The sequence below is a fragment of the Furipterus horrens genome, unplaced genomic scaffold (assembly GCF_987537825.1).
Source record: "Furipterus horrens unplaced genomic scaffold, mFurHor1.1.pri manual_scaffold_2, whole genome shotgun sequence".
Lineage (NCBI taxonomy): Eukaryota > Metazoa > Chordata > Mammalia > Chiroptera > Furipteridae > Furipterus > Furipterus horrens.
Window position 1 is genome coordinate 22,155,909 of NW_028327172.1, and position 24,723 is coordinate 22,180,631.

A 24,723-nucleotide genomic window follows, 5' to 3' on the forward strand; every position below is an offset into this window, starting at 1 on the left:
TGAATCCCTTTAGCTTCACCTTGTCTGGGAAGCACTTCATCTGCCCTTCCATTCCTAATGATAGCTTTGTTGGATAGAGTAATCTTGGTTGTATGTTGCTTTCAAGCCCTGGCTGGTTTGGCTCAGTGGATTGAGCGTCGGCCTGCGAGCTAAGTGTCGCTGGTTCGATCTTCCAGTCAGGGCACATCAGAGAAGGAAAACTCTGACTCCAAAAAACCTCCGCTGCCTTGCGGCATACCTCTTCAGGGAAAAGGCTAAGGGAGTAAATCCCGACAGAAAATCCGGAGCCGGAGTCCCTAAGGCGGTTTGACGTTGTAGTCAACACCGGCAACTCCTGCGGCGCACCTGAACCCAAGCTGTATTGACTCCGTCTTTCCCTTGGACCCTTCAGCTGCGAAGAGAGGGGGGGTCTGCTGCATGGGCAACAGCAGACCCTCCATATTACCCTGCCCAGGCTCTGTAGCTTCAGTGTCATCGCAAGATGTCGATTCAACACGGGAGGAGGCAGATACCGTGTTACTCCCGAGTCGGACTGCACAACCATTCTCGGTGGTGCAGATAGACTCTTAAGAAGCTACACCATTGTCTCTCGAGACGGACGGCTGCCGACGATGTTGCTTTCATCACATAGAATACAGCTTGCCAGTCCCTCCCTGCCTACAAAGTGTCCTCTGAGAAATCAGCTGATAGTCCTATAGGCACCGCCCTGTAGGCAACTCTCTGCCTCTCTCTTGCTGCCCCCAGGACTCTCTCTTTATCTTTAACCTTTGGCATCTCAATCATGATGTGTCCTGGTGTGGTCCCCTCTGGGTCCAGCTCACCCTGGACCCTCTGTGCTTCCCGAACCTGTATGTCCATCTCCTTCTCAAAATTTGGGAAGTTTTCCTTATTTTTTTCAATTCTTGCTTCCTCATTCTGCACTGGTTGACTGTTTTTTTCTTCTTTATGTTCCAAATCATTGATTTGAACTCCGGTTTCCTTCCCTTCACCATTGGTTTTGTGTGGATTTTCCTTCGTTTCACTTAGCCTACCCTTCACTTCTCTTATGCCTCTGCTGTACTCAAGCATATCTGTCAAGCCTGTGGGCATCTTTATCACCAATGTTTTGAATTCTGCATCTGTTATGTTGTCTATCTCCTCATCTGTTAGATTGGCTATCTCTTCGTCCCTTAGTTCTCCTGCTGGAACCTTGATCCGTTCCCCCTTTTGGGCCATACTTCTCTGTCTCCTCATTCTGACAGGCTCCTGTGTTTGTTTCTCTGTGTATTAGGTAGAGCTGTTCCTCCTGTTATGTTGTAAGGGATGGAGCCTTAGGGATTTGTCAGTACAAGGCAACCCGTTTCACCACGTTGTGGCACTGTATGTGGGGGAGGGGTCCGAGAGGGAACAATGCCACTTGCCTAGCACTCGCCCCTTTTCCAAGCACCTCTCCCACTTCCGCACTGGACTGGCGCCCCTCTAGCTGCTGCCCTGGCCATTGTTCCCAGAGTGGGTGGGTCTGCGTACGTTCCAAGACTGTGGGGGCCCTTTAAACAAGCAGACTCTTCGGAGACCAGGAGTTTCTTCCTCCACCCCAGCCCCCACTGGTCTGCACAGTCAGAAGCAATGAGGCTTGATTTTCCCCGGTGCTGGGACCATGAGCTGTAGAGGTCCGGTGAGGAGCTGGGAATGCTCCCTCCTGACTTTTTAAAACGTGTGACTGCGCTTTCTGCTGGTCTGCTGCTGCCGCCGCTACCACACCACATCCTCTCCACCCCAGCTCCACCCCTCCTACCTGTCTGGATGAGTATTTCTTCTTTATCTTTGTTTGTTGCACTTCCATGCAGTTTAATTATCTGGAACTCTGGTTGTTTCTAGTTTTGAGGTAGTTGTATTCCTCCTTAGTTGTGGGGGGAGATACAGCATGTCTGTCTATGCCTCCATCTTGGCCAGAAGTCAAGATATGCATGTTATACATGGTGGGGTAAAGGTAGGTTTACAGTTGTGAGTATGCAAAACACAAAGTTTATTCTTCTATTATTATTTATTAATTATTGTGTTTTCCCTATGAACAACTGTAAACCTACTTTTTCCCACCCTGTATGTACCTTCCCTCAAATGTGTATACACTTATTTCCATTTTCGATGTGTTTTGACTATAGATATTTATTACTGTTGGTATACCTTCCCTTTCCTATTCCATGTTGTAAGAGTCCTGATTGTGTGTTAGGGTCCACCTGTTGTATTAAATGTGAGATGGCTGAAGACGCTGAGGTAATTCCAGCAGGCAGAATGTGGATGAATGGGGGGCTGCTGCACACTCAGGCAAGTCAGCACTGAGCAGAGCAAGCACCGTCCTTTTATTGAAATCTGAGGGTGACAATTACAGGATACACACCATATTGCATAAAGAGAAAACAGGATGCCAGGGTTCAAACATTAACTACTTTAAGTACAAAACAAAACTATAAGTCCTTAAGGCTAAGCTTCAAACAAGATGATAAGACAAGGGAGTAATTGAGTACTCAGCAAAGTCTCTTTGTTCTCAGGATACCATAGCTCAGTGGCCTGGAACAGCTTGCAGCTGCTGGCGTTGGCAAGTCCAGCTTGCTTATCTGAGTCACAGGACACCTGGTCAGGGGCCATGAAGAAATGCCCCTACCCAGAGACTTGATTTCCACCAACATCCACCTCTCACTAATGTGAGTCAGATAAATCCTGACAGGTGTTAACCACTCATAAGGGTCTAGTCACTTGCCCTGCCAATGACTGGTTTAGGAGTCGGCATGTTATGGCCAATGAGATAATGTCCTAATGTCCTTATTGCCTGCAATTAAAGTAGCCGAGGGGTAAAAAACCTAAGGAAAAATCACTTGGATAATGGCAAAATATAAAGATGGGCAGAATCATGGTCCTTGATGATATTGTTGAGTCACTGAAAATTAATCCTAGAAGCACTCTGCTTTTCGACTAGTCATGTGAGATAATTCCCATTAGCCATTGTGAGCTGGGTTTTGTTCTTGTTGCTACTTGCTGCTGAAAGCATTTTAAATGAAATAACTTTCATGAAGGATTACCTTTGAATAGCATAGCTTAAGTTTTTTTGTGTGTGTGTAATCAAGGAACATGTAAGAGAGTCATAAGAGAAATATTTCATATTTTTATCTGCCAGTATCCATTCTGGTGTCTCCCAAACGTTTTGTTATGAAAATTGTCAAACACACAGCAGAACTGGAAGAATTTTACAGTGACTACTCATACACCATTAACATTTTACAGTATTTGTTTTATCATATAGCTATTCATTTATTTATTACTCCTTCCTCTTCATTTTTGATGATTTCAGAGAAAACTCCAAGCATCAGTGCATTTCTTCCTAAATACTTCAGAATGCAGGTCATTAAGCTGAGTTCAATATTTGTTTACACCTTTTTTTCTTTACAGTAAAATTTGCACACAATAAAAGGCATAAATCTTAACTGTACATTCAATGAGGTTTGATGGATGTGTTCACTTGTATAATACAAGCCCTTATCAAGATATAAAATGTTTCCATCAACCCAGAAAGTTCCCTCATTCCCCTTCAAGGTAACCACTGTTCTGATTTTATTTTCTGTACTCAATTAGTTTTGTTTTTTCTAACATTGCGTATAAATGGAATCATACAATATGTACTCTTTTAGGTAAGGCTTCTTTCACTCAGCATAATGCTTTTAATTCATCCATGCTGTGTGTATCAGCATATAGATCTTGTACATATGTTTAAGTGTGTACCTATTCATTTCATTTTCTCTGGAATGATTATAAGTTGTTATACTTTTAATTTCAGTTGCTGAATTTTATTGTTAGTGTATACAAATGTGATTGAGGTTTTTTTGTGTTTATTTGGTCCCATGACCTTGTTGAGCTTTTTTATTAGTTATGGGAGATTTAAAACAAATAGATTTCTGATGATGTCCTATATATACAATCATGTCACCTACAAATAGAGACAGTTTACTTCTTAAATCAGATCTGTTTCTTTCTGTTTCTCTCTTTCCCTCTTCCTTCCTACCCACCCCCTTGCTCTTCCACTTCCTGTCTGTCTATTCATGCATCCATCTGTGCCTTTTGCAGTAGTTAGAGCTTCCAGTAGTATGTGAATAAGGACAGTGAGAGTAGATGTCCCTGTCTTTGACCTTAGAGGAAAAGCATTTAGTTTTTTATTTTTAAATGTAGTGTTTTTATAAATGCTCTTTATCAAATTGAGGTAATTCCTTCCATTCCTAATTGGCTGAGAGTTTTTATGATGAATGAATCTTGGATTTTTGTTAAATGTCTTTTCTGTGTCAGTTGATATCATCTGATTATTATTCTTTAGCATATCGATATGGTGAATTTGATCATCTCTTGAACCAGTCTTGAATACATGGAATAAATTCTACTTGGTCATGGTGTATAATTTTTTGTACATTGTTGGATTCCATTTTCTAATATGGTATCGAGGATATTTTTGGTCAAAATTTGTCAGAGATATTGGTCTTAGCTTTCTTTTTCTGTACTGTCTTTGGTTTTGATGTCACAGTAAACAGGCCTCAAAAAATGAGCTGCGCTGTATTCCTTTCTCTTGTATTTTTATGGACAAGGCTGCGTGTTAGTAGTGTTAATTTAACTTGAAATGTTTGGTAGAATTCTTCAGTGAAACCATCTAGCCTGGAAATCTCTTCTTTTGGAGCTTTTAAGTTAATGACTATGGGTCTGTATCATCATAGTTGAGGTTTGGTAGTTTATGGTTTTTGAAGAATTGGTCTATTTCTGTAAGTTGTCAAATTTATTAGCATAAACTTGGACATAGTATTCCTTATGAACTTTTTAATGGCTGCAGTATATTTATACATAATTTATGTTGCCTCTTTGAGCATATTTAAAATTGTTGATTTAAAGTCTTTGTCTAGTAAGTCCATTGTCTACACTTGCTCAGGGACAGTGTCTGTTCATTATTTGCCCTGTGTGTGGATCACACTTTCCTGTTTCTTTGCATGCTTGCAATATTTTGTTTAAAACTAGATATGGCCATTTTGAAGATGGGGCAACCCTGGAAATCGGGTTCCTCCCCCTCATCAAGGTTGCTGCTTATTGTCATTATTTGTTTTTGACTTTTCTGAAATAATTTTGTAAAGTTTGCAGTTTTTGTCATGTGTGGCCACTGAAGTTATTATTCCCTTAGCTTAGTTACCAGCTAGTGCTTTGTTTGAAAAAGATTTCTTTAAATACATGGAACCAAAAGAAGAAAAACCCCCCTGTCTTTGCAGAAGGGCTCTTTGTATGTGCACACCTTCAACACTCAGCCAGGCAGTTTTCAAGTCTGACTGTTGAAGTTTTCGACAAAAGCTTTAGGTTTCTCTAGTGATACCTTGTGTTTATGTCATGGGCTAGTTCTGGAGTAATAATTATTTTAAACAAAAACAGAGAGTTTTTTACATTTCCTGCCTGGCTTTGGGCCTTCTCCCTTGACTTCAGGTCTTATTAAGCCTAAGCGTCAGGGTGAGGTCTTCACGAGAGTTTTGATCTGTTCTTTATATTTAATGCTGGACCTAGCCTGTATTCCTGCCCCTCCTAGAGCTCCTTTGTTTTCCTAGCCTTCTCCTCCTAGTTGCATGGGTTTCCACAGGCGCTCTCATGATTTAGTTTTTATTGCCCTTTCTCCTGTAGATCAGGCTTGTTTCTTAGGGGAGATAAAGACCACGGGTCTTAATCTGTGTAGAGTTTTTAGTGGTGGCTATTTTGGTTCCCTTTCCTTGCTTCAGAGGGTTTCCGCTAGTGTCCTTAGCTGTCATTTTTTGTTGTCCTTTCCCCTGCAGATTAAGGTTTTGGGGGTAGAGGAGAAATGAGGAATATGGCTGTAATTGCTTTTCGCCTCCTCAGCCAGTAACACCAGAGAAAGCTTGCTGAGGATTTTTCTTATCCTTAGTAAGTACCTGGTAGGTTTCCTGGGGGAAAAAAAGCCTGGTAGAAGGTATAAATCCCCTCATTTCTGGGGCCCTCAGGAGATTCATGTTCTTACTCTAGCCCACATTCTGCCTTTAGCAAATTATTAAGTTCCTTTAGCTGAGGTTTCTTATCAGTACTCAGTGGCTTATGTCACAGGTAAGCAAATTCTAGTGTCTGTTCTCCCAGCAGGCACCTGAGTCTATCCAGATTTTGCATGTCTTGGTTGGTCTGAGACTTCTTTTCTCTTATGGGTTTATCTTTTTAATTTGCGATTTTTCCAGCTTTTTTATTGTTGCAAGGGTGGGAAGATGCACTATTTTATCTCTATAGAAAGAGTTAAACCTGGAAGATTTAGTCCTAACTTTCCTAGCATCTTTCTTCTTCTTTTTGACTTAGGAAGCAGAAATTCAATATGAAGAGCAGATTGGTAAAATTATTGTGGAGACACAAGAACTTAAATGGAAAAATGTGAGTATTCTTTCTCAGATTAGCATTTTTAGCATCTATTTAGAAATGTATTCTAATCTTTAATTGCAAAATTAATTTTCAAATTTCCTAAACATGTACATCATTTTAAGAAAAGAGCTAAGAAAATCACTGAGTGTAATGATAAAATTCATGAAATATTTCATATCTGAGAAATATATTGTATTATAGAGGAGTCAAAATACTTTTTAAGTTAAGCTGAGGAACTATATCATGTTTCCCAGGTTGTAGTTACATACTGTAACCAAGTATTTTTTAAAAGGAGTATTAGATCTGATTTCCTCTCTAGCCTTATTTATATAAAAGCATTTTTATAGTGATTTCCCATGTCTTTCCACCAAAATAATCTTAACAGCTAAAAGTTGAAAGATTAATTATGACAGCCTTCTTCTCACTATTTGGCAATATTGAAATAGTAACAGAAGGTAACATATGAGAATTAGGTGATAGAGGATACTTACTAAAAATTAGCTATGAGAATTGAAGTATTTTAAAGTAATTGCTAACTGCATGAAAAATTAAAACTTGTGTGAGAATAGAAATGTAATTGTGGTATACTATATAGCTCTGAATTGAATAAAAATTGCATAGTCATAATAGTATGAATATTGACACAATTTTTATATAACTCTGTTGGAAGAATAGAGGGAAGAGATGTAGGGTAATGATTATACAAGAAAGCTAAACTCTGAACAGTCATGATAGGAGATCAGTAGGTGATTTTTTAAAGTTGTTAAATAATATGTATTTAGAAACATGGAGTCAAATAACAGAAATATTTGAAAGTGGTTGCTACTTTTAGGCCTAATTTTTTTTAATTATGAGAATTATTTGATAAAAATAGAAGAAAAGTTTAAAGTCATCTTGAGTCTGAAGGTCAGAACACACAGCTTCTACCAAAAAGGAGGGGAAGGGAAGGGAAAAAAAAAAGAAATGAAATTATATATGCAGATTAAAAAAAAAAAAGTCCCATTATAGATTAAAATCTCTGACATTTCTCTTAGCAATATTTTTTCTTTTTTATATTTTATTATATGTGATATCACAGTTGTTCCACTTTTTCCCCCTTTGACCCCATCACCCAGCCCGCCCCCACTTCTATAACGCTAGGGAATAAAATTTTCATTGAGTTAGATCTGACACTTGATTTAAACTAACTTTTGGCATCTGAATCCAAAAATGTCAATTTTTCTCTATCACGTCAATTTTTCAAGGTACAGGATACCCTCCCTTTGTCCCAAAATCATACAAAATGTACATATGAAGGAAAATAAAGAAAAAAATACCTGAATATACTGTTTATTTAGAGTTCTTTTATTCATATAAAGGCTATATGTTGTTGCTGTAAGTCAAATTGTGTACAAGTAGTAAAGTTTTGCTACAAAACATACATATTAAGGTATTTTATCTTTTCAAACTACAGGCTAGGAAATGCCAAAATGAGATACTTGAAATAGTCTCCTTCATTTGACAAAGCTTTAACAAATTGCTTCATGAGACCCAGTTTTATGTGCAGAGGTGGGAATAGAATGTTCTTTCTGTCAACAAGTGGCTCATGTTGAATGTTTGGATCGCCAGGTTTGAGGTCAGATCTTGGAGGCCAATTCGACTCCACCCAATGCTTGTCATGAGCTCTGCTGTCCCACATACACAGAAAACAGGGATACTTGCTGTATCCGTGTTGCTGACCAAGAAGGAAGCAGATCATTTGAAGGTCAACACAGATGATCCAATTGTGCTTGTGATATTGCAACAGATCAATGACTCTCTTTACGTTTTCGTATTCTTCACGAAAACAAACTGAATGGTCAATTGGGACTGCACCAAATAAATTGTTATTGTGGAGGAGGACACACTTGAAGCTCCGCTTTGAGCTATCGATGAACAGTCGCCATTCAGTTGTGTTATAGATTGGAATTCCCAATTCCTCCATTAAACCATGTATGTTATGGCAATATACAAAGCCACCATCACTTCAAAAGTACTGCAGAAGTGCACTTTCTCTTGATTGAAAGTAGGATGCCTTTGCTCCTTTTTCAAGTTTTTCTCATGCAGTCTTGATGCTAGGAGTTCGAAAGCCTTTTTGGATAGTCCCAAATCTCATGCCAAATCATTCAACTCAGACTGACCAAATCTCTTACGAACTGAGTCATCTTCAATTTCAAAATCTTCATCGTTGCTGTCACTTAGTTCTTCACCATACTCCTGTTTTTTGAAAGAGGGTAGTTCAGTGAAAACTGGCACTGGGATTTCAGCTGAATGAGGCATTGGACATATAGCTGATGGTAGACTAGGATACTTTATTTTACATTTATTTTTCTTGTTCTATCCTGACGTTTTTACTACAAAAAAGTAACAGTCACTTGAATGATCTTTGGGATCTCGCCAGACCATAGGTATACCACATGGCAATTTATCATATGTTCCCTTCGCCACATCCATGAACTCTTGACACACTGCTTGCACACCTTGTGAGGGGCCCAAGACTTATCTTGATCACCAAGTTTTACTTTATGCAAAATAGGCTTGCCTGAAAAATGCGCTGATGTTTGTCCTTTGACTGGGAATGGTGACACTGCCACAGATAAAACAAAACAAACCAGGGTTGTTTAGGCACTTATGATGAGAAATAGTAGAGGCAGACATGATCTGAAGGAAAGGAAATAAGTACATATGTAAGTAAAAAAATAAATTCTGCTAACTCCTTGTATACAGACAAGAACTCAGACTGCACTTCGGAATATGATACACTATATAGAGCAGCACACAACCTCTCACCACACTGTCTCATGTGTAACTGAATAGCCTAGACAAGTATGAACCTGTCGCTGGTCTCCAAGGTTGTCTCTCACCCCCTCCCCACTCGAGGGAGGTTTTCTGTCAGCCAATAGGAGAGCACTAGTGCTTCCCTCAATCCAGGCTCGATCCAGCCTAGAGCGATCGCATTATGATAAGCTGTAGAGAAAAAACTTGATGTGATAGAAGAAAACTCACTGCAGTTTTGAAATCAGCATGCCTATTTAAGTCTAAAACAGCTGAAAAATTGAACGCAACAGGAATTATGTTAAAAATTATTCCCCTGTGTAATTAGTCCCCTCACTATTGTCCATGTCTATGGGTCAGCAATATTTTTTCTGATATATCTCCTTGAGTAAGGAAAACAAAAGAAAGATAAACAAATGGGACTTCATCAAACTAAAAAGTTTTTCACACAGCAGAGGAAACCATCAACAAAACAAAAGACAGCCACTGAATGTGAGAAGATATTTGCCGATGGTACATTATATAAGAGGTTAATATCCAAAATTTATAAAGAACTTATACAACTCAACACCATAAAAACAAACAATCCAGTTAAAAAATGGACAAAGGACCTGAACAGACATTTCTCCGAAGAGGACGTACAGATGGCTAAGAGCCATATAAAATGGAAAGATGCTCATTGTCACTAATCATCAGAGAAATGCAAATTAAAGCCACAATGAGATATCATGTCACAGCTGTTGAGAATGACTGTCATCAATAAATCAACAAACAACAAGTATTGATGAGGATGTGGAGAAAAGGGAACCCTCATGCATTATTGGTGCAAATGCAGATTGGTGTAGCACTATGGAAAACAGTGTGGAGGATCCTTATAAAATGTAAAAAGGGAAGTGCCGGTTTGGATCCAAGATGATGGAAGAGTAAGTGGGAGCTACATTAATCTTCCAGGACCAATGTGGAATTAAAACTTAATTGTGGAGAAATCATCAGAAATAATCACTAGCTGGAGAGAAGCCTTATAACCATAGACAGACAGAAGAAACCACTTCATCACAGCATAACTGGTACAGAGTATAGAGGAGATATGAGAGGGCTGGCTGGGCTCCCACGGGTGGCAGCTGAAGCACCTCTACAACAGTATACAAGACGTGGTGGGCGGAGTTGACTCTCAGTCAGCTCATTGGAGGGAAGGACCCACCAAAGACCAACACAACAATAACCAAAACCCAAATATGACCAGAGAGCCCCAAGAAGTGGCATAAAGGGTATCCCCAAAGCATAAAGTTCAGGAGATCAAGGAGATTGCACCACTGAATCCCACAGGCTTCCTACCACAGTGGGTCATACCATAAAGACAGGGAGTAAAAACAGATCAATCTAAGAAGCAGAGATGAACAGGAAGAGTCACCTAAATTGGGGAGGCAAAGAAACAATTTCCAGTCAAAAGGAAAGGAGGAATACCCAGAAAGAGTGCTAAATGAAATAGAGGTAAGCAAACTACCAGACATGGAATTCAAAATAATGGCTATAAGGAAGCTCAATGAGTTCAGTGAGCTCAGAGAGAACTACAAAGAACTCCAGGGAAGCTACAGGGAACTTACTTTGAACTATATCAGCTTTAAAAAGGACATAGAAACTATCAATAAGAGCTAGGAGGAAATGAAGAATACAATTTATGAATTGAAGAACATGGTAGAAGGAGTTAAAATCGGGCTAGATGAAGCAGAGAGCTGGAGGACAAAGTAGAAAAATATTCCCAGACAGTGCAACAAAACAAAAAAAGATTTAAAAAGAATGAAGAGGGTTTAAGAGAACTGCAGGACAACATGAAACATAATAATATTTATATCATAGGGATACTGGAAGGAGAAGAAGAGAGCAAGGGATAGAAAGCTTGTTTGATAAAGTAATGACAGAAAACGTCTGTAACTTGATGAGAGAAAAAGTCATGCAAGTCCAGGAAGCACAGAGGGTCCCAATGAAGATGAACCCAAACAGGCTTACTCCAAGACACATCGTAATTAAAATGGCAACATTCAAAGACAGAGAATTCTAAAGGCAGCAAGAGAGAAACAGCTAATAATGTACAAGGGAGCTCCGATAAGGAAGTGTCTTATGATCCAATCATTCCTCTTTTGAGTAAGTGTCCAAAGAAACCCAAAACACTAATTTGAAAGAATATGTGCACCTCTATGTTCATTGCTGTGTTATTTACAATACCCAAGCTATGGAAGCACCCTAAGTGTCCATCAATAGATGAGTGGATCAAAAAGTGATGGTACATATTATATACAATGGGATATTACTTGGCCATAGAAAAGACTGAAATCTTGACATTTGTGACAGCATGGATGGATCTAGAGAGTATTATGCTAAGTGAAGTAAGCCACTCAGAGAAAGACATATGCCATATGGTTTCACTTATATGTGGACTCTAAAGAACAGAAAAACAAACAAACAAAATTGAAACAGACTCATAGGTAAAGAGAATTGTCTAATGGTAGCCAGAGGGAAGGGAAGTTGGGGGACTAGGGGAAAAAGGCAAATGGATTAAAAAGTACAAAATGGTAGTTACAAAATAGTAATGAGGATTTAAATTACAACATAGATACTATAGTCAGTCGTCGTCGGCAGCCGTCCGTCTCGAGAGATGATGGTGTAGCTTCTCAAGAGTCTATCTGCACCGCTGAGAATGGCTGTGCAGTCCGACTCAGGAGTGACACGGTATCTGTCTCCTCCCGTGTTGAATCGACATCTTGCGATGACGCTGGAGTGTCCTCTCCAGTGGAGCTGAAGCTACAGAGCCTGGGCAGGGTGATATGGAGGGTCTGCTGTTGCCCATGCAGCAGACCCCCCCTCTCTTCGCAGCTGAAGGGTCCAAGGGAAAGATGGAGTCAATACAGCTTGGCTTCAGGTGCGCCGCAGGAGTTGCCGGTGTTGACTACAATGTCAAACCACCTGAGGGACTCCGGCTCTGGATTTCCTGTCGGGGTTTACTCCCTTAGCCTTTCCCCTGAAGAGGTATGCCGCAAGGCAGCGGAGGTTTTTTGGAATCAGAGTTTTCCTTCTCTGATGTGCCCTGACTGGAAGATCAAACCAGCGACACTTAGCTCGCAGGCCGACGCTCAATCCACTGAGCCAGATGGGTACTTGAACTATCAGAGGAACACTTTTTAAAATACAAGGTCTGTCTGGAAAAAGGCCAGCCATTGTTAATATAACAAGAACATTTTGCATGAGATTGATGTAACTTGGCAGCCAAGGAGGGTGGACTGTAATGCCCATGCATGAACAATGATGACTTTACTATACTGGTCAGTGGGAACAGTAGATGCTGTTCAGTAAGCACGTGTACTGTGTGGCCATTGCATTCAAAATGACTGAGTGAGTAGAGCAATGAATCTGCATCAGATTTTGCATGAAGCTTGAACACTACTTTGCGGAAACTATTCGGGTGATTCAGAAGGTTGCAGCTATGTACAACTCCTGATTGGAAGCTTCATTATGACAATGCGCCCACTCATGCATGTCTTGTGCAGAGATTTTTGGTGAAACATCAAGTCACTCAGGTGACTCAGCCCCACTCCAACCAGATTTGGCGCCCTGTAACTTCAAGCTTTTCCAAAACAAAGTCAGCTTTGAAAGGGAAGAGATTTCAGACAGTTGATGAGAGTCAGGAAATTGCGATGTGGCAGCTGATGATGATTGAGAGAACTGTGTGAGGTCTCAAGGTGCCTACTTTGAAGGGGACTGGAGTGTCATTGTCTTATGTACATGTTTCTTGTATCTTCTTCAATAAATGTCTGTTTTTCATAGTACTTGGCTGGATACTTTCTGGGCATACCTCATAAATGATTGTCTAACCAATATGCTCTACACCTGAAAGTAATACAAAATATTATTTAACGTAAACTGTAATTGAAAAAATTTTTTTAAATACCCAGTGGTAGTTTTGGTTTTTCTAAGAACTTATTTCTATGAATTTAAAGACTTATATGTTGCTCTGTGAACATTTGTGCTTAGATATTAAATTTGGTTTCTTTGGTAATTCTTAAGACTATTATCTGCTTGCATATGAGGAATGTTAATTTTAATAACTTTTGATGAATAAAATTTTCTTGAAAAAAGCTTTCAAGCAAGCCATGTTTAGAGTTTAAAAATTTAAAGGGCAATGCATTTTATCATAAAGAATCAACTGGAAGCAAAATTATTGTATGCTTATTCCATGACAGTTAAAAAAATTATAAATTGGCTTAAAGTATTTAAGAACATGAAATTATATATGCAACAAATGTATTTATATTTTATTTAAGTAGTGAATCCAATTACAGTTTAAAACTGGAAGTTGCTAGAATTTGTTTTAATTTTTCATCATTTTTTAAAATAGGAAACTCTTCAGAATCAAAAAGAAACGTTAACAAAGCAACACAAAGAAGCAATGGCAGTTTTTAAAAAGCAGGTAATTTCATAAGGATAGACAAACACTATGGTTTTAAAATTGCACTTTCCCCCCTCTCATGAATATTGTAAGTTGTTCTCCATATTCAATGAAGAAAAAGGTATTATTGAAAGCAAGAAATGAATAAAGTTATTCTGAATCATAATTGATAATTAAGAGTATAATGTGTTAGAATGAGTTAATGAGAGAAATCGGGGAAACTATTTTCTCGGAAATGTATTGTCATCTGTCCTAAATAAATTAGGTTAATGGTGTGTAAGCTCTTTTGCTTTCTCTTTTCCCTTTTTTTTGTTTAATTAGAGTATCCATTCTAGGACCCTTCCACATTATTCTTTACCCAAGCCAGATGCAAGTAGGGAGATGTAAAAGATGAGGGGATGTGATCATCATGCACTGAAACCCTCCATAAATGTTAACTATCAGCAACTAAGAAAGACTAGTAGAAAAGTAGAAAAAAAGAAACATATTTTTAAAGAATTGAATAGCAACTCCTTTGTTATTTTGAATTCTTTAGCTCTTCTTTACAATCTCAAATTTCTCTTCAGTCCCTAGTTAGAAGATATAAGTGTAAGAAATATGCTCATGGAAAAGGTCCTCTGGAAATGTTTTTTCTTATAGCCTTTCCAACATCAGTTTCTTTTTTTTAATTCTGTTTTTGTTGTTGTTGTTGTTTTGTTTTCATCTCCATTTAGGTGTGTGTGTTTAGAAAAACAAATGTATAAAAAGAAATAAATCTATACAAATGTAAATCACTAGTAGGTTAAGGTTATTGGTAGTTCACACTGTAGCATAGGTGTACCTAAGCAAATGATAGACTTTCTTTCTTTTAATCTGAGATTAGCCTCACCAAAGTTATGGGCGTTTTAATTGAAGGATAAAAAAGCAGAAGCCAAAAATGTATAGCATAGTCTTCTCTAGCAGAGATCAAGTCTTTGTCTCTGTTATCACAGGGACTTTGAGCAAGATAAGAATATCCAGGTATCTGAAGAATTCAGGAGAAAGTGCTCTTTGGCTCTTCTTATTTTGTTTTCTGTCTTTTCTTAAAAGAAAGAATTCTTGAATGTAATGAGAAATATGGAAAATTCCAAAGAAAAAGTTTATCTCTTGACAACTTTGCCTAGTATCTTTGTATTGCTTGAAATATTGAATTAGTTTTCTTTTGTGTGTTCACTTGAGTTTTCCCAATTTAAAATGTCATTATTTATTAGACTGCCAGATGCATTTTAAAAATTTTCAGGAAATATTGTCAATGCAAATACAAATGGTATTGATATCATATAAATGTGCCCTTAGAAAATGTTATGTTATTATTTATGAGTTGATGGCAAATTACTGAGATTTTAAGAAAAAAAACTTCTGGAGAGCAAAACTAAACTTTCAAGAATGATTGTTACCTCCTGATCTGTGTGATTAAATTGTTTATTTCCTTTGGTGACTGGCTTTTTTCTCACTTTCATATCTTTTATTATTTTATTTTCTTAATGTAAAAGTAGCACATTTACATTATATTAAGTTCAAATTATATACATGTAAAATATAGCTGTAGTCTCACTGAACCAGTGTAAATCTCTATTAATAGTTTGCTTACCTATATTTTGATTTTAAAAATTTTTTATAGTTGCAAATGAAGATGTATGCCTTGGAAGAAGAAAAGGTATAAGTTAATTTTTTAATAATTTAAAGCATAGTTAAATGTATTTAAGTATCAGTTGTTCCCCATAGTGGAAAGGAGCATTAGTTATAAACTAATGGAGACTATTGATTGCTCTAAATCTTAGAAAAAGAAAGCACTCAAGGGAATTACATTACTTGACCATTTTTATTTTACATTGAGAATACTGAGACCTAGCAAGATTAAATGACTTGCTGAATTTGAAGCTCCCATTTTCAAGTGGCAAAACTGGGACTAGAACCCAGATCTCTTTAGCCCCCAAATTAAAAATCTTTCATGTTTCTATTAACCATAATATATTTTTAGTACTTTTTAAATGTAATTACCTTCTTTTAAAAAATATTTAAATGATTGGCATCTGGATGCTGCCTAACTGGAAAATAATTCTAGAAATTCATCTGGCATTAAATATTTTCTCTAGCTATCTAGTAGTTAATACATGTTTTGAGTATATCAATGAACATATTATTTATAATAATAATTTATAGTTTGTTATTTTTAGCAAAAGACCTTTTAAAAATACTCCCATATCCTATACCTGTTTCTTATTAATTAGAATATATTTACTTCAGCTATATGAATTAAATAATTATACAGTATCCATAAGTTCTTCGGAATGCTCTACTGATAAAATGATTTATTATAATAAGGTTTTCCATTTTATGAAATATAATTTTATAAAGGACCTACTGTAATTTTACAATATTTTGAAGTCATTAGAAATTTAAGTTGTAGTGCAGATACAAGTGTAAAGCTTGTGAAGTATTAACATTTAAAGTAGAGATTTTGGTTCTTGAGCTCTTATATTTCCCTGTTAATAATATAATTTACTTTGGAAAATACTGAAATATACTTTTTTACTTACAGGGAAAATATCAGCTTGCTACAGAAATAAAAGAAAAAGAAATAGAAGGATTAAAGGAAACATTAAAAACATTACAGGTAGACTAATAACTATTGTTTAAAAAGTAACTTGGTATTTTAGCATTGTATCATTAAACATCATTAAACAAGTAAGCTAGCAAGGTAAAGCTAACAAAAAATTATATATGATGTAACATATTATGCAATTTAGTACTTTTTCCTCTTAGAGTCTTGACTTTCAAATTGGAAGGATTTTTACTTTATTTTTTATTTTAAAAAGAAATATTAAAATAACTTATTTTTTAGTAATATAATCAGATGTATATTGTTTTTAATACTTTATAAATGAGGAAAATAAGCCATGCCTGTATATTAAAATTTAAAATAACATTGCTAAGTAATGTGCATATTTTCTATATATACAAAGATGAAGAAAACACTGCATTTGCTTTTAAGTTGTTCACAGTCTCATAGAGAATACTGAGGTGTAGGTACAATTAATGATGACTCACTTAATATATGTATATTGAAGGTCTACTATGTGCCAGCCACTGTTCTAAGCACTGGAGATACAGCAATGAATAAAAAGGACAAAAATTTCTGCCTCTGTGGAGCTTATATTCCTTAGGGAAGACAAACATTAAAATGAGATTAAAAAGTAAAATAAAGATTGTTGGGGGAGAAGATACTCATGTCATTTCAAAATACCTTCCTATAAAGCTCTTCTCAACATCCCCCTGTCTAATTCTCCTCCCTCCTACCTTGCTTCTTAATTCCTGCACCATTTCCCTCCGTCTCCCACTTTGCCCTTCCAGCTGCCCTCCCTCCATATGCTCCCCATACCTATGATTCTGTCCCCACTCTAGTTGTCTGCTTAGTTTACCTGTGTTCCATTCCCTAGCTTCTGTTGTTATTAGTTGTGATACTGTTTTCATTTTAATGTTCATAGTTTTGATATCCTTTTTCTCAAGGAAGTCCCAATAATATTTCATATAATAATGGCTTGGTGATGATGAACTCCTTCAGCTGTACATTGTCTGGGAAGCACTTTATCTGCCCTTCTATTCTGAATGATATCTTTGTTGGATAGAGTAATCTTGGTTGTAGGGTCTTGCTTTTCATCACTTTGAATATTTCCTGCCAGTCCCTTCTTGCCTGCCAAGTTTCTTTTGAGAAATCAGCTGACAGTCTTATAGGAAATCCTCTGTAAGTAATTCTCCTCTTCTCTCTTGCTGCTTTTAAGATTCTCTCTTTTTCCTTAACCTTTGGCATTTTGATTATGATGTGTCTTGGTGTGGTCCTCCCTGGGTCTAGTTTGTTTGGGACTCTGTGCTTCCTGGACCCGTACGTCCATTTCCTTCCCCAAATTAGGGAAATTTTCCTTCATTATTTTTTCACATCGCACGTGGGGGCTGTTTAAAACAGCGATGTCGCCCACAGAAAGCGCACACGCCTGTGTGGTGCCGAATGGCAAACGCGAGAAACGCTCCTGCCAAAGTCAGGAGCAGCGCACCCAGCCGTGGGGGGTCAGGGTGACCCCCGGCCGCCTCTGCCGCTGTACATACGACAACCGCAAGGGGGTTACCTGCAAAACATCGAGAGAATCCGGTGTGATACACACGTCATATATAAAGACGATACAGAAGCCTCATATAGCCCTGGCCGGCGTGGTGAAGTTGGTTGGAGTCTTGTCCTATCACCCAGGGGTCATCAGTTCGATTCCTGGTCAGGACACAGGCCTGGGCTGTGGGCTCCGTCCCAGGCTGGGGAGCCTACGGGAGGCAGCTGGTTGGTGTTTCTCTCTCACATCCATGTTTTCTCTCTCTCCCCTTCCTTCTCTCTCTAATGAGAATAAAATAAACCTTTAAAAATAAAAGAGCCATAGAAAAAAACAATACCTCTAGCATTCCTGTACAAAACTCCTACTTCTTACAAATAAAATTAAAGGAAACAATCCTGTGTAAAACAGTGAGGGGCGGGGTTTCTGCTGTAAAAATCGAGGGTGACGAGGCCAGGGGCCCCGGGCTCAGGACAAGGCTCTGGGGTCGGAAAGCCTGAGTGGGTTTGGGGCTTTCCTGCTGTCACTGGGGAGACCTTGGCCGAGGGCCGGGCCTCTCCAAGCCTCAGCCCCTTCTGGAAAACACCGTTGTTCATCCCCCCGTGTTTACCCACGTGTGTGGATGTGAGCCCAGGACCCTCCCGCCCGGGTCTCGGCCTGGCCAGGGCTGGGGCGTGCAGGGCAGGAAGGACTTAGTTTTCTCTGGTATACTCTCCCATATTGTCCCTGGCTGGTTTGGCTCAGTGGATTGAGCGTCGGCCTGCGAGCTAAGTGTCGCTGGTTCGATCTTCCAGTCAGGGCACATCAGAGAAGGAAAACTCTGATTCCAAAAAACCTCCGCTGCCTTGCGGCATACCTCTTCAGGGGAAAGGCTAAGGGAGTAAACCCCGACAGAAAATCCGGAGCCGGAGTCCCTAAGGCGGTTTGACATTGTAGTCAACACCGGCAACTCCTGCGGCGCACCTGAAGCCAAGCTGTATTGACTCCGTCTTTCCCTTGGATCCTTCAGCTGCGAAGAGAGGGGGGGTCTGCTGCATGGGCAACAGCAGACCCTCCATATCACCCTGCCCAGGCTCTGTAGCTTCAGCTTCACTGGAGAGGACACTCCAGCGTCATCATAAGGTGTTGATTCAACACGGGAGGAGACAGATACCGTGTCACTCCTGAGTCGGACTGCACAGCCATTCTCGGCGGTGCAGATAGACTCTTAAGAAGCTACACCATCGTCTCTCGAGACGGACGGCTGCCGACGACGACGATTTTTTCACATAATTTTTCAAATTCTTGCTCTCCCTCTTCACCTTCTGGCAACCCTATGATTCAGATGTTGGCATGTTGATAGCTGTCCCAGAGGTTTCGAAGCCTCTCCTCATTTTTTTAAATTCTCATTTCTTCCTTCCGTACTGGTTGACTGTTTGTTCCTATGTTATGTTCCAATTTGTTGGTTTGAACCCTAGTTTCCTTTCCTTCACCATATGTTTCATATGGATTTTCCTTCATTTCAGCCAGGATGGCCTTCATTCTTTCCCTGTCCTGTGTAATCTTTGTTGTTAGAGTTGTGAGCATCCTAATCACCAATGCCTTAAACTGTGCTTCTGTTAAGTTGTCTAGCTCCTTGTCTGTTAGGTGTGCTATCTTCTCATTGCTTAGTTGTGCCACTGGGACCTTGATGTACCCGTTTCTGGGCCATACTTTTCTATCTCCTCATCTTTCTGTGTTTGCCTTTGTGATTTGGGCAAGGGCTGTTGCACTTGTTACATTATAAGGGGCGGAGCCTTAGGTATTTGTCAGTACAGGGCGACCCGTTTCACCTCATTCTGGTGCTTTTTGACTGTAACAGCATAATCAATAAAACATACAAAAAGAAAAGAAAAGAAAAATCCTCCTATAGATAACATTAACTACAGAGAGAAAAATATATTTTTACTATGGAAGAATTCTGATGGTCACTCCCTAGTCAGATAATTCACACCATAGTGTGTACTTCTTTAAGCAGATACTAAACTTTCTTCCTTTAGTCTGATTAAAGTAGTACAAGGGTTCCCATTTCTCCACATCTTCACGAACAATTTACCCGTCTTTTTCCCCACAGTCATTCTAATAGGTGTGAGGTGATACCTCACTGTAGGCTTGATTTACATTTCCCTGATAATCAATGATGTCTAGCACATTTTCATATAAGTTGGCCATCTGTGTATCTTCTTTTGAGAAGTGTCTGTTCAGGTCCTCAGCATGTGGATTTTTTATTTTATTTTTTTAGTTTTGCTATTGAATATATGAATTCCCTATATATTTTTGGCATTAACCCCTAATCAGATATATGGTTTGCAGATGTTTCTCTCATTCTGTAGGTTGCCTTTTCACTCTTGATTATTTCCTTTGCTGTGCAAAAGAGTTATAGTTTCTTACAATCCCACTTACCTGTTTTTGCTTTTGTTGCTTGTGCTTTTGGTGTTATATCAAAAAAAAAAAAAAAAAAAATTATTGCCCAGACTAATGTCAAGAAACTCTTTTCCCATTTTTTCTTCTATTAGTTTTACTGTTTCAGGTCATATGTTTGTCTTTAATCCAATTGAGTTGATTTTTGTAATGGTGTTATATTTTGATATGGTGTGAGCTAATGGTCCAATTTCAGTTTTCTGAATGTGGCTATCCAACACCATTTATTGAAGACAGCTCTTCCCTAATTATATATTCTTGACACTCTTGTTGAAGATCAGTTGGCCCTAGATGCATGCATGGATTTATTTCTGGGCTCTCTATTCTGTCCAGTTGGTTAATATGTATGTTTTTAATGTCAGTACCATACTATTTTGATTACTATAGTTTTGAAATGTATTTTGAAGTCAGGAAGTATGATGCCTCCAGTTTTATTCATCTTGCTCAAGATTGCTTTGGCTACTCAGGGTCTTTTGTGGTTCCATATAAATTTTTGGATTGTTTTTTCTATTTCTATAGAGATTAACATTGTGATTTTGATAGGGATTGCATTGGATCTGCAGATCACTTTGGTAATAAGGATATTTTAAGACTATTAATTCTTGATCTATGAATACAAGATGTCTTCACATGTATCTGTCTTTTCAAATTTCTTTCATCAATGTTTCATAATATTCAGTGTACAATTCTTTTAACACATTGGTTAAATTTATTTTTAAATATGTTCTTTTTATTGCTATGTGAATTCAATTGTTTTTTAAAATTTCCTTTTCAGTTTTTTTTTGTCTGTATATAGAATCATATGTCTAAAGATACTTTTTATATTCCCTCCTTTTGACATAATTATTATTCAAGAGTGTATTATTTACTTTATATTTATTTGTGAATTTTGTTACTGCTTTCTTACTGTTAGTGATTATGTTTTCTTATTGTTACCAGTTGCTAGTTTTATTCTACTGTGGTCAGAAAAGATACTTGGAATGATTTAGTCTTCAAACATTTGTTAAGACTATTTTTGAGATCTAGCATATGAGCTATCCTGGAGAATGTTACATGTGCTCTTGAGAAGAATGTGTATTGTTTTGCTTTTGTGTGGAAAGTTCTCTATATGTCTGTTGGATCCATTTGATTTACAGTGATGTTCAAGTCAAGTGTTTCTTTATTGATTTTCTGTCTAGATAGTCTGTCCATTGTTGAAAATGAGGTATTGAAGTGTAGTATTATTATTGTATTTCTCTCAATTTCTCCTTTCTGATCTCTTGATATTTGCTTTATATATTTAGGTGCTCTAATGTTGGGTGTGTATATACTTCTAAGTATTATAATATCTTCCTGTTGAATTGATGCTTCAGCTTTATGTAATGACCTTTGTCACTAGAGACCATTTTTGACTTAAAGTCTATTTTGTCTGATGCCCTGGCTGGTATGGCTCAGTTGGTTGGAGCATCATCCTTTCATCAAGAAGTCACAATTTTGATTCCCAGTCAGGGCATATACCCAGGTCGAGGTTTTGACACCTGATCGGTCTGTGTACAAGAAGGTAACCAATCGATGTTTCTCTCTCTTTCTCTCTCTCTTTCTCTCTCCCTGCCTCTCTCCTTCCTCTCTAAAAGCAATGAAAAAAATGTCCTTGAGTGAGGATTTTAAAAAGTCTGTTGTCTGATTTAAGTATAGCTACCCCAACTTTCTTCTGGTTATTATTTGACATGTCTTTTTTATCCCTTTACTTTCAACCTATGTATGTTCTTAAATCTAAAGTGAGTCTCTTGTAGGTAGTATGTCATTGGATCTTGGTTTTTAAAAAATCCATTTGGCCATTATGTGTCATTTGATTGGAGAGTTTTAATACATTTAAAGTAATTGATGTGTGGAATTATTGTTTTCATTTTATTATTTTCTGTCTGTTTTGCAGTTGTTTTATACATCTCTTCCCCTCTTGTTGTTTTCTTTTGTTTTATTTTTTTGGTAATAATTTTCTTATTTTTTTCTTTATCTTTTGAATATGTGTTACAGGTTTTTATCTTTAAGGTTATGCCCACCATTTTGTGCTCTTGTAGTCAGTTGCTTCTTTTTACATTGTGTAACCATTAATACCTTTTGTCATTTAACTTTTATATTAGGGTTAAAGTAACTTATGCACTTACCATTATTGTCTTACCTTTTTTTGTGTTTTATCTTTACCAGTGAGAATTATGCTTTAATATGCTTTTGCATTGCTGTTTGGCATGTTTTCATTTCAACTTTAAGAACTTTCTTAAGTATTTTTTATAAGGCAAGTCAGGTGGTGACTGACTCCCTCAGTTTTTGTTTGGGAAAGACTATCACTGCTTCAGGTTTTAAATGGTAGTTTTGCAAGGTACAGTATTGTTGGTTGGCAGATTTTTTCATCCCATTCTTTCCTAGCCTGCAAAGTTTCTGCTGAGAAATCCACAGATAATCTTATGAGGGTTTCCTTATATGTGACAAGTTGCTTTTCTCTTGCTATTGTCAGAATTCTCTGTCCTTGAGTTTTAACAATTGGATTATAATGAGTCTCAGTGTAGTCTTATTTTGATTCACTGTTTGGGGTCCTCTGGGCCTCATGAATCTGGATGTGCATTTTCCTCTCAAGATTTGGGAAGTTTTTAGTCATTAGTTTTTAAAATTAGCTTTTTGCTTCTTTCTCTTGATTTCTTTTTGTGATCTCCATAAATTCCATAAGCTTTCTTAGCTTTCTTTCATTCTTTTTTTCTTCTCTGATTCGATAATTTCAAATGATCTGTCCTTGTATTTATCATTTATCTCTTCTATTTGATGGAGTGTGCTCTTGTAGTTCTCAACTGCATTTTAATTTCATTCATTATAGTCTTCAACTCTAGATAATTTCTTTTAGTCTTTTTCTATGATTTCAATCTCTTTATTGAACTCCTCACTTTATTCATGTATTGTTTCCCTGATTTCTTTGAGTTTTCTGTGTTCTCTTATAGTTTGCTGCTTTTTTAAAACAGTTACTTTAAATTCTTTGTTTGGTAGTTCACAGAGCTCCTTTTTGTGGAGTGCAGTAACCGGAAATTTATAATGTTGCTTTGTGGTGTCATGTTTTCTTGATTTTTTTCATGTTCTTTATAGCCTTGTGTTGGTGGCTGTGCATTTGAAGAATCAGGGATCTCTTGCAGAGTTTTGTGACTAGCTCTGGTGGGTCTCGATCTTCACCTGCTGGTGGTGTGAGGGTGCTGGGTGGGTGAGGTGTGTTTCAGCACCAGGTGTGATGCTGGGTCCATCAGCTCTGGCTCAGTGCAGGGAGCAGTGGTGCCTCTGGCTCCAAGGAGGGGCATAGTGGCATGGGCTCCAGTTGTCTCTATCACCTGGGGCCAGAGTGGTTCCTTTTTCTTGACATTGAAGTCAACTAATGTTCTGGTAGGGTCGTCAATGGCAAAGGCTGTTGGTGGCTTTCTGTTCTCTTTTTCCCCTATTAGGGGGAGTTGTGGCAGAGGTCATGTCTTTTGGCACAGAGCTGCCTGAGCCTGTAAGATGGAATGACATGGATAAACTGCTTTTCTAAAAAGATTTTATTTAATTTTAGAGAGCGGGGAAGGGAAGGAGAAAGAGAGGGGGAGAAACATCCATGTGAGAGAGAAACATCAATAAATTGCCTCCGGTATGCATCCTGACTGGGGAACAAATCTGTGGCCCAGGCATGTGCCCTGACTGGGAACCAGTGACTTTTCACTTTGTGGAACAAAGTCCAAACAACTGAGTCACATCAGTCAAAGTGCTTCCTATACTTTTTTTATTTGACCCTTCTTGTTTTCTGTACTCTACAAGGTTGCTGTAGCTTCTTTATTGTACTCCAGAGATCTTCCAGAGCTATAGTTTCACTTTTAGGTATTGTTAAAATGTGTGTGTGTGTGTGTGTGTGTGTGTGTGTATAAGAGCAAGTACCTCCTAGTCTGCCATCTTGTCACTCCCATGAATTATTTTTTTAAATTTCTTTTCTTTTCTTTTTTTAAATTGATTTTAGAGAGAGGGGAAAGTAGGGGGAAAGAGAGGGAGAGAAATAGCAATGTGAAAGAGAAACATGAATCGGTGTCCTCTTGTATACATCCTAACCAGAGACTGAACCTGCATCCCAGGCATGTGCTCTTACCAAGCAAGAATCAAACGAGTGACCTTTTGGTTTGTGGGACAACACCTGATCAACAGAGCCACACTGGTCAGGGTGCTCTCATGAATTCTTTATATTTCACAGAAATGAGCCCTAGCTGTCTGGTATTCTGACCTTCAAATAGTTTCTTCGGTTTGTCATTTTTGTTTTGATTTTGTCTGTTTTGGATTTTTGTTTAATTTTTGCTATGAATTATTTATTTTTTAATTGCTTTTAGAGTTTTCCATGGTTAGAAAGGCTTTGACTACTCCATAGTTTTCTTTATTACTTCCTATGTACTAAAATTTCACATTACATCTTTGATGATTTGAAGTTTATTTTTGTAACAGAGTATGAGATAAGGATCTAAGTCTGCATTTTTCTAGGTTGTTATCTGGTTGTCTTGA

The 24,723-nt window shown here is 37.9% G+C and overlaps 1 protein-coding gene across 1 annotated transcript in view; it reads left to right on the forward strand.

Moving 5' to 3' along the window:
- Positions 1-24,723, forward strand: part of CCDC73 (coiled-coil domain containing 73) — an 85,417-nt gene that overhangs the window by 10,526 nt on the left and 50,168 nt on the right. The window contains exons 2-5 of the mRNA XM_090262956.1: positions 6,346-6,417; positions 13,589-13,660; positions 15,279-15,314; positions 16,200-16,274. Of these exons, the coding sequence (XP_090119082.1) occupies positions 6,346-6,417; positions 13,589-13,660; positions 15,279-15,314; positions 16,200-16,274 (255 nt within the window). The remainder of the gene's footprint in view (positions 1-6,345; positions 6,418-13,588; positions 13,661-15,278; positions 15,315-16,199; positions 16,275-24,723) is intronic.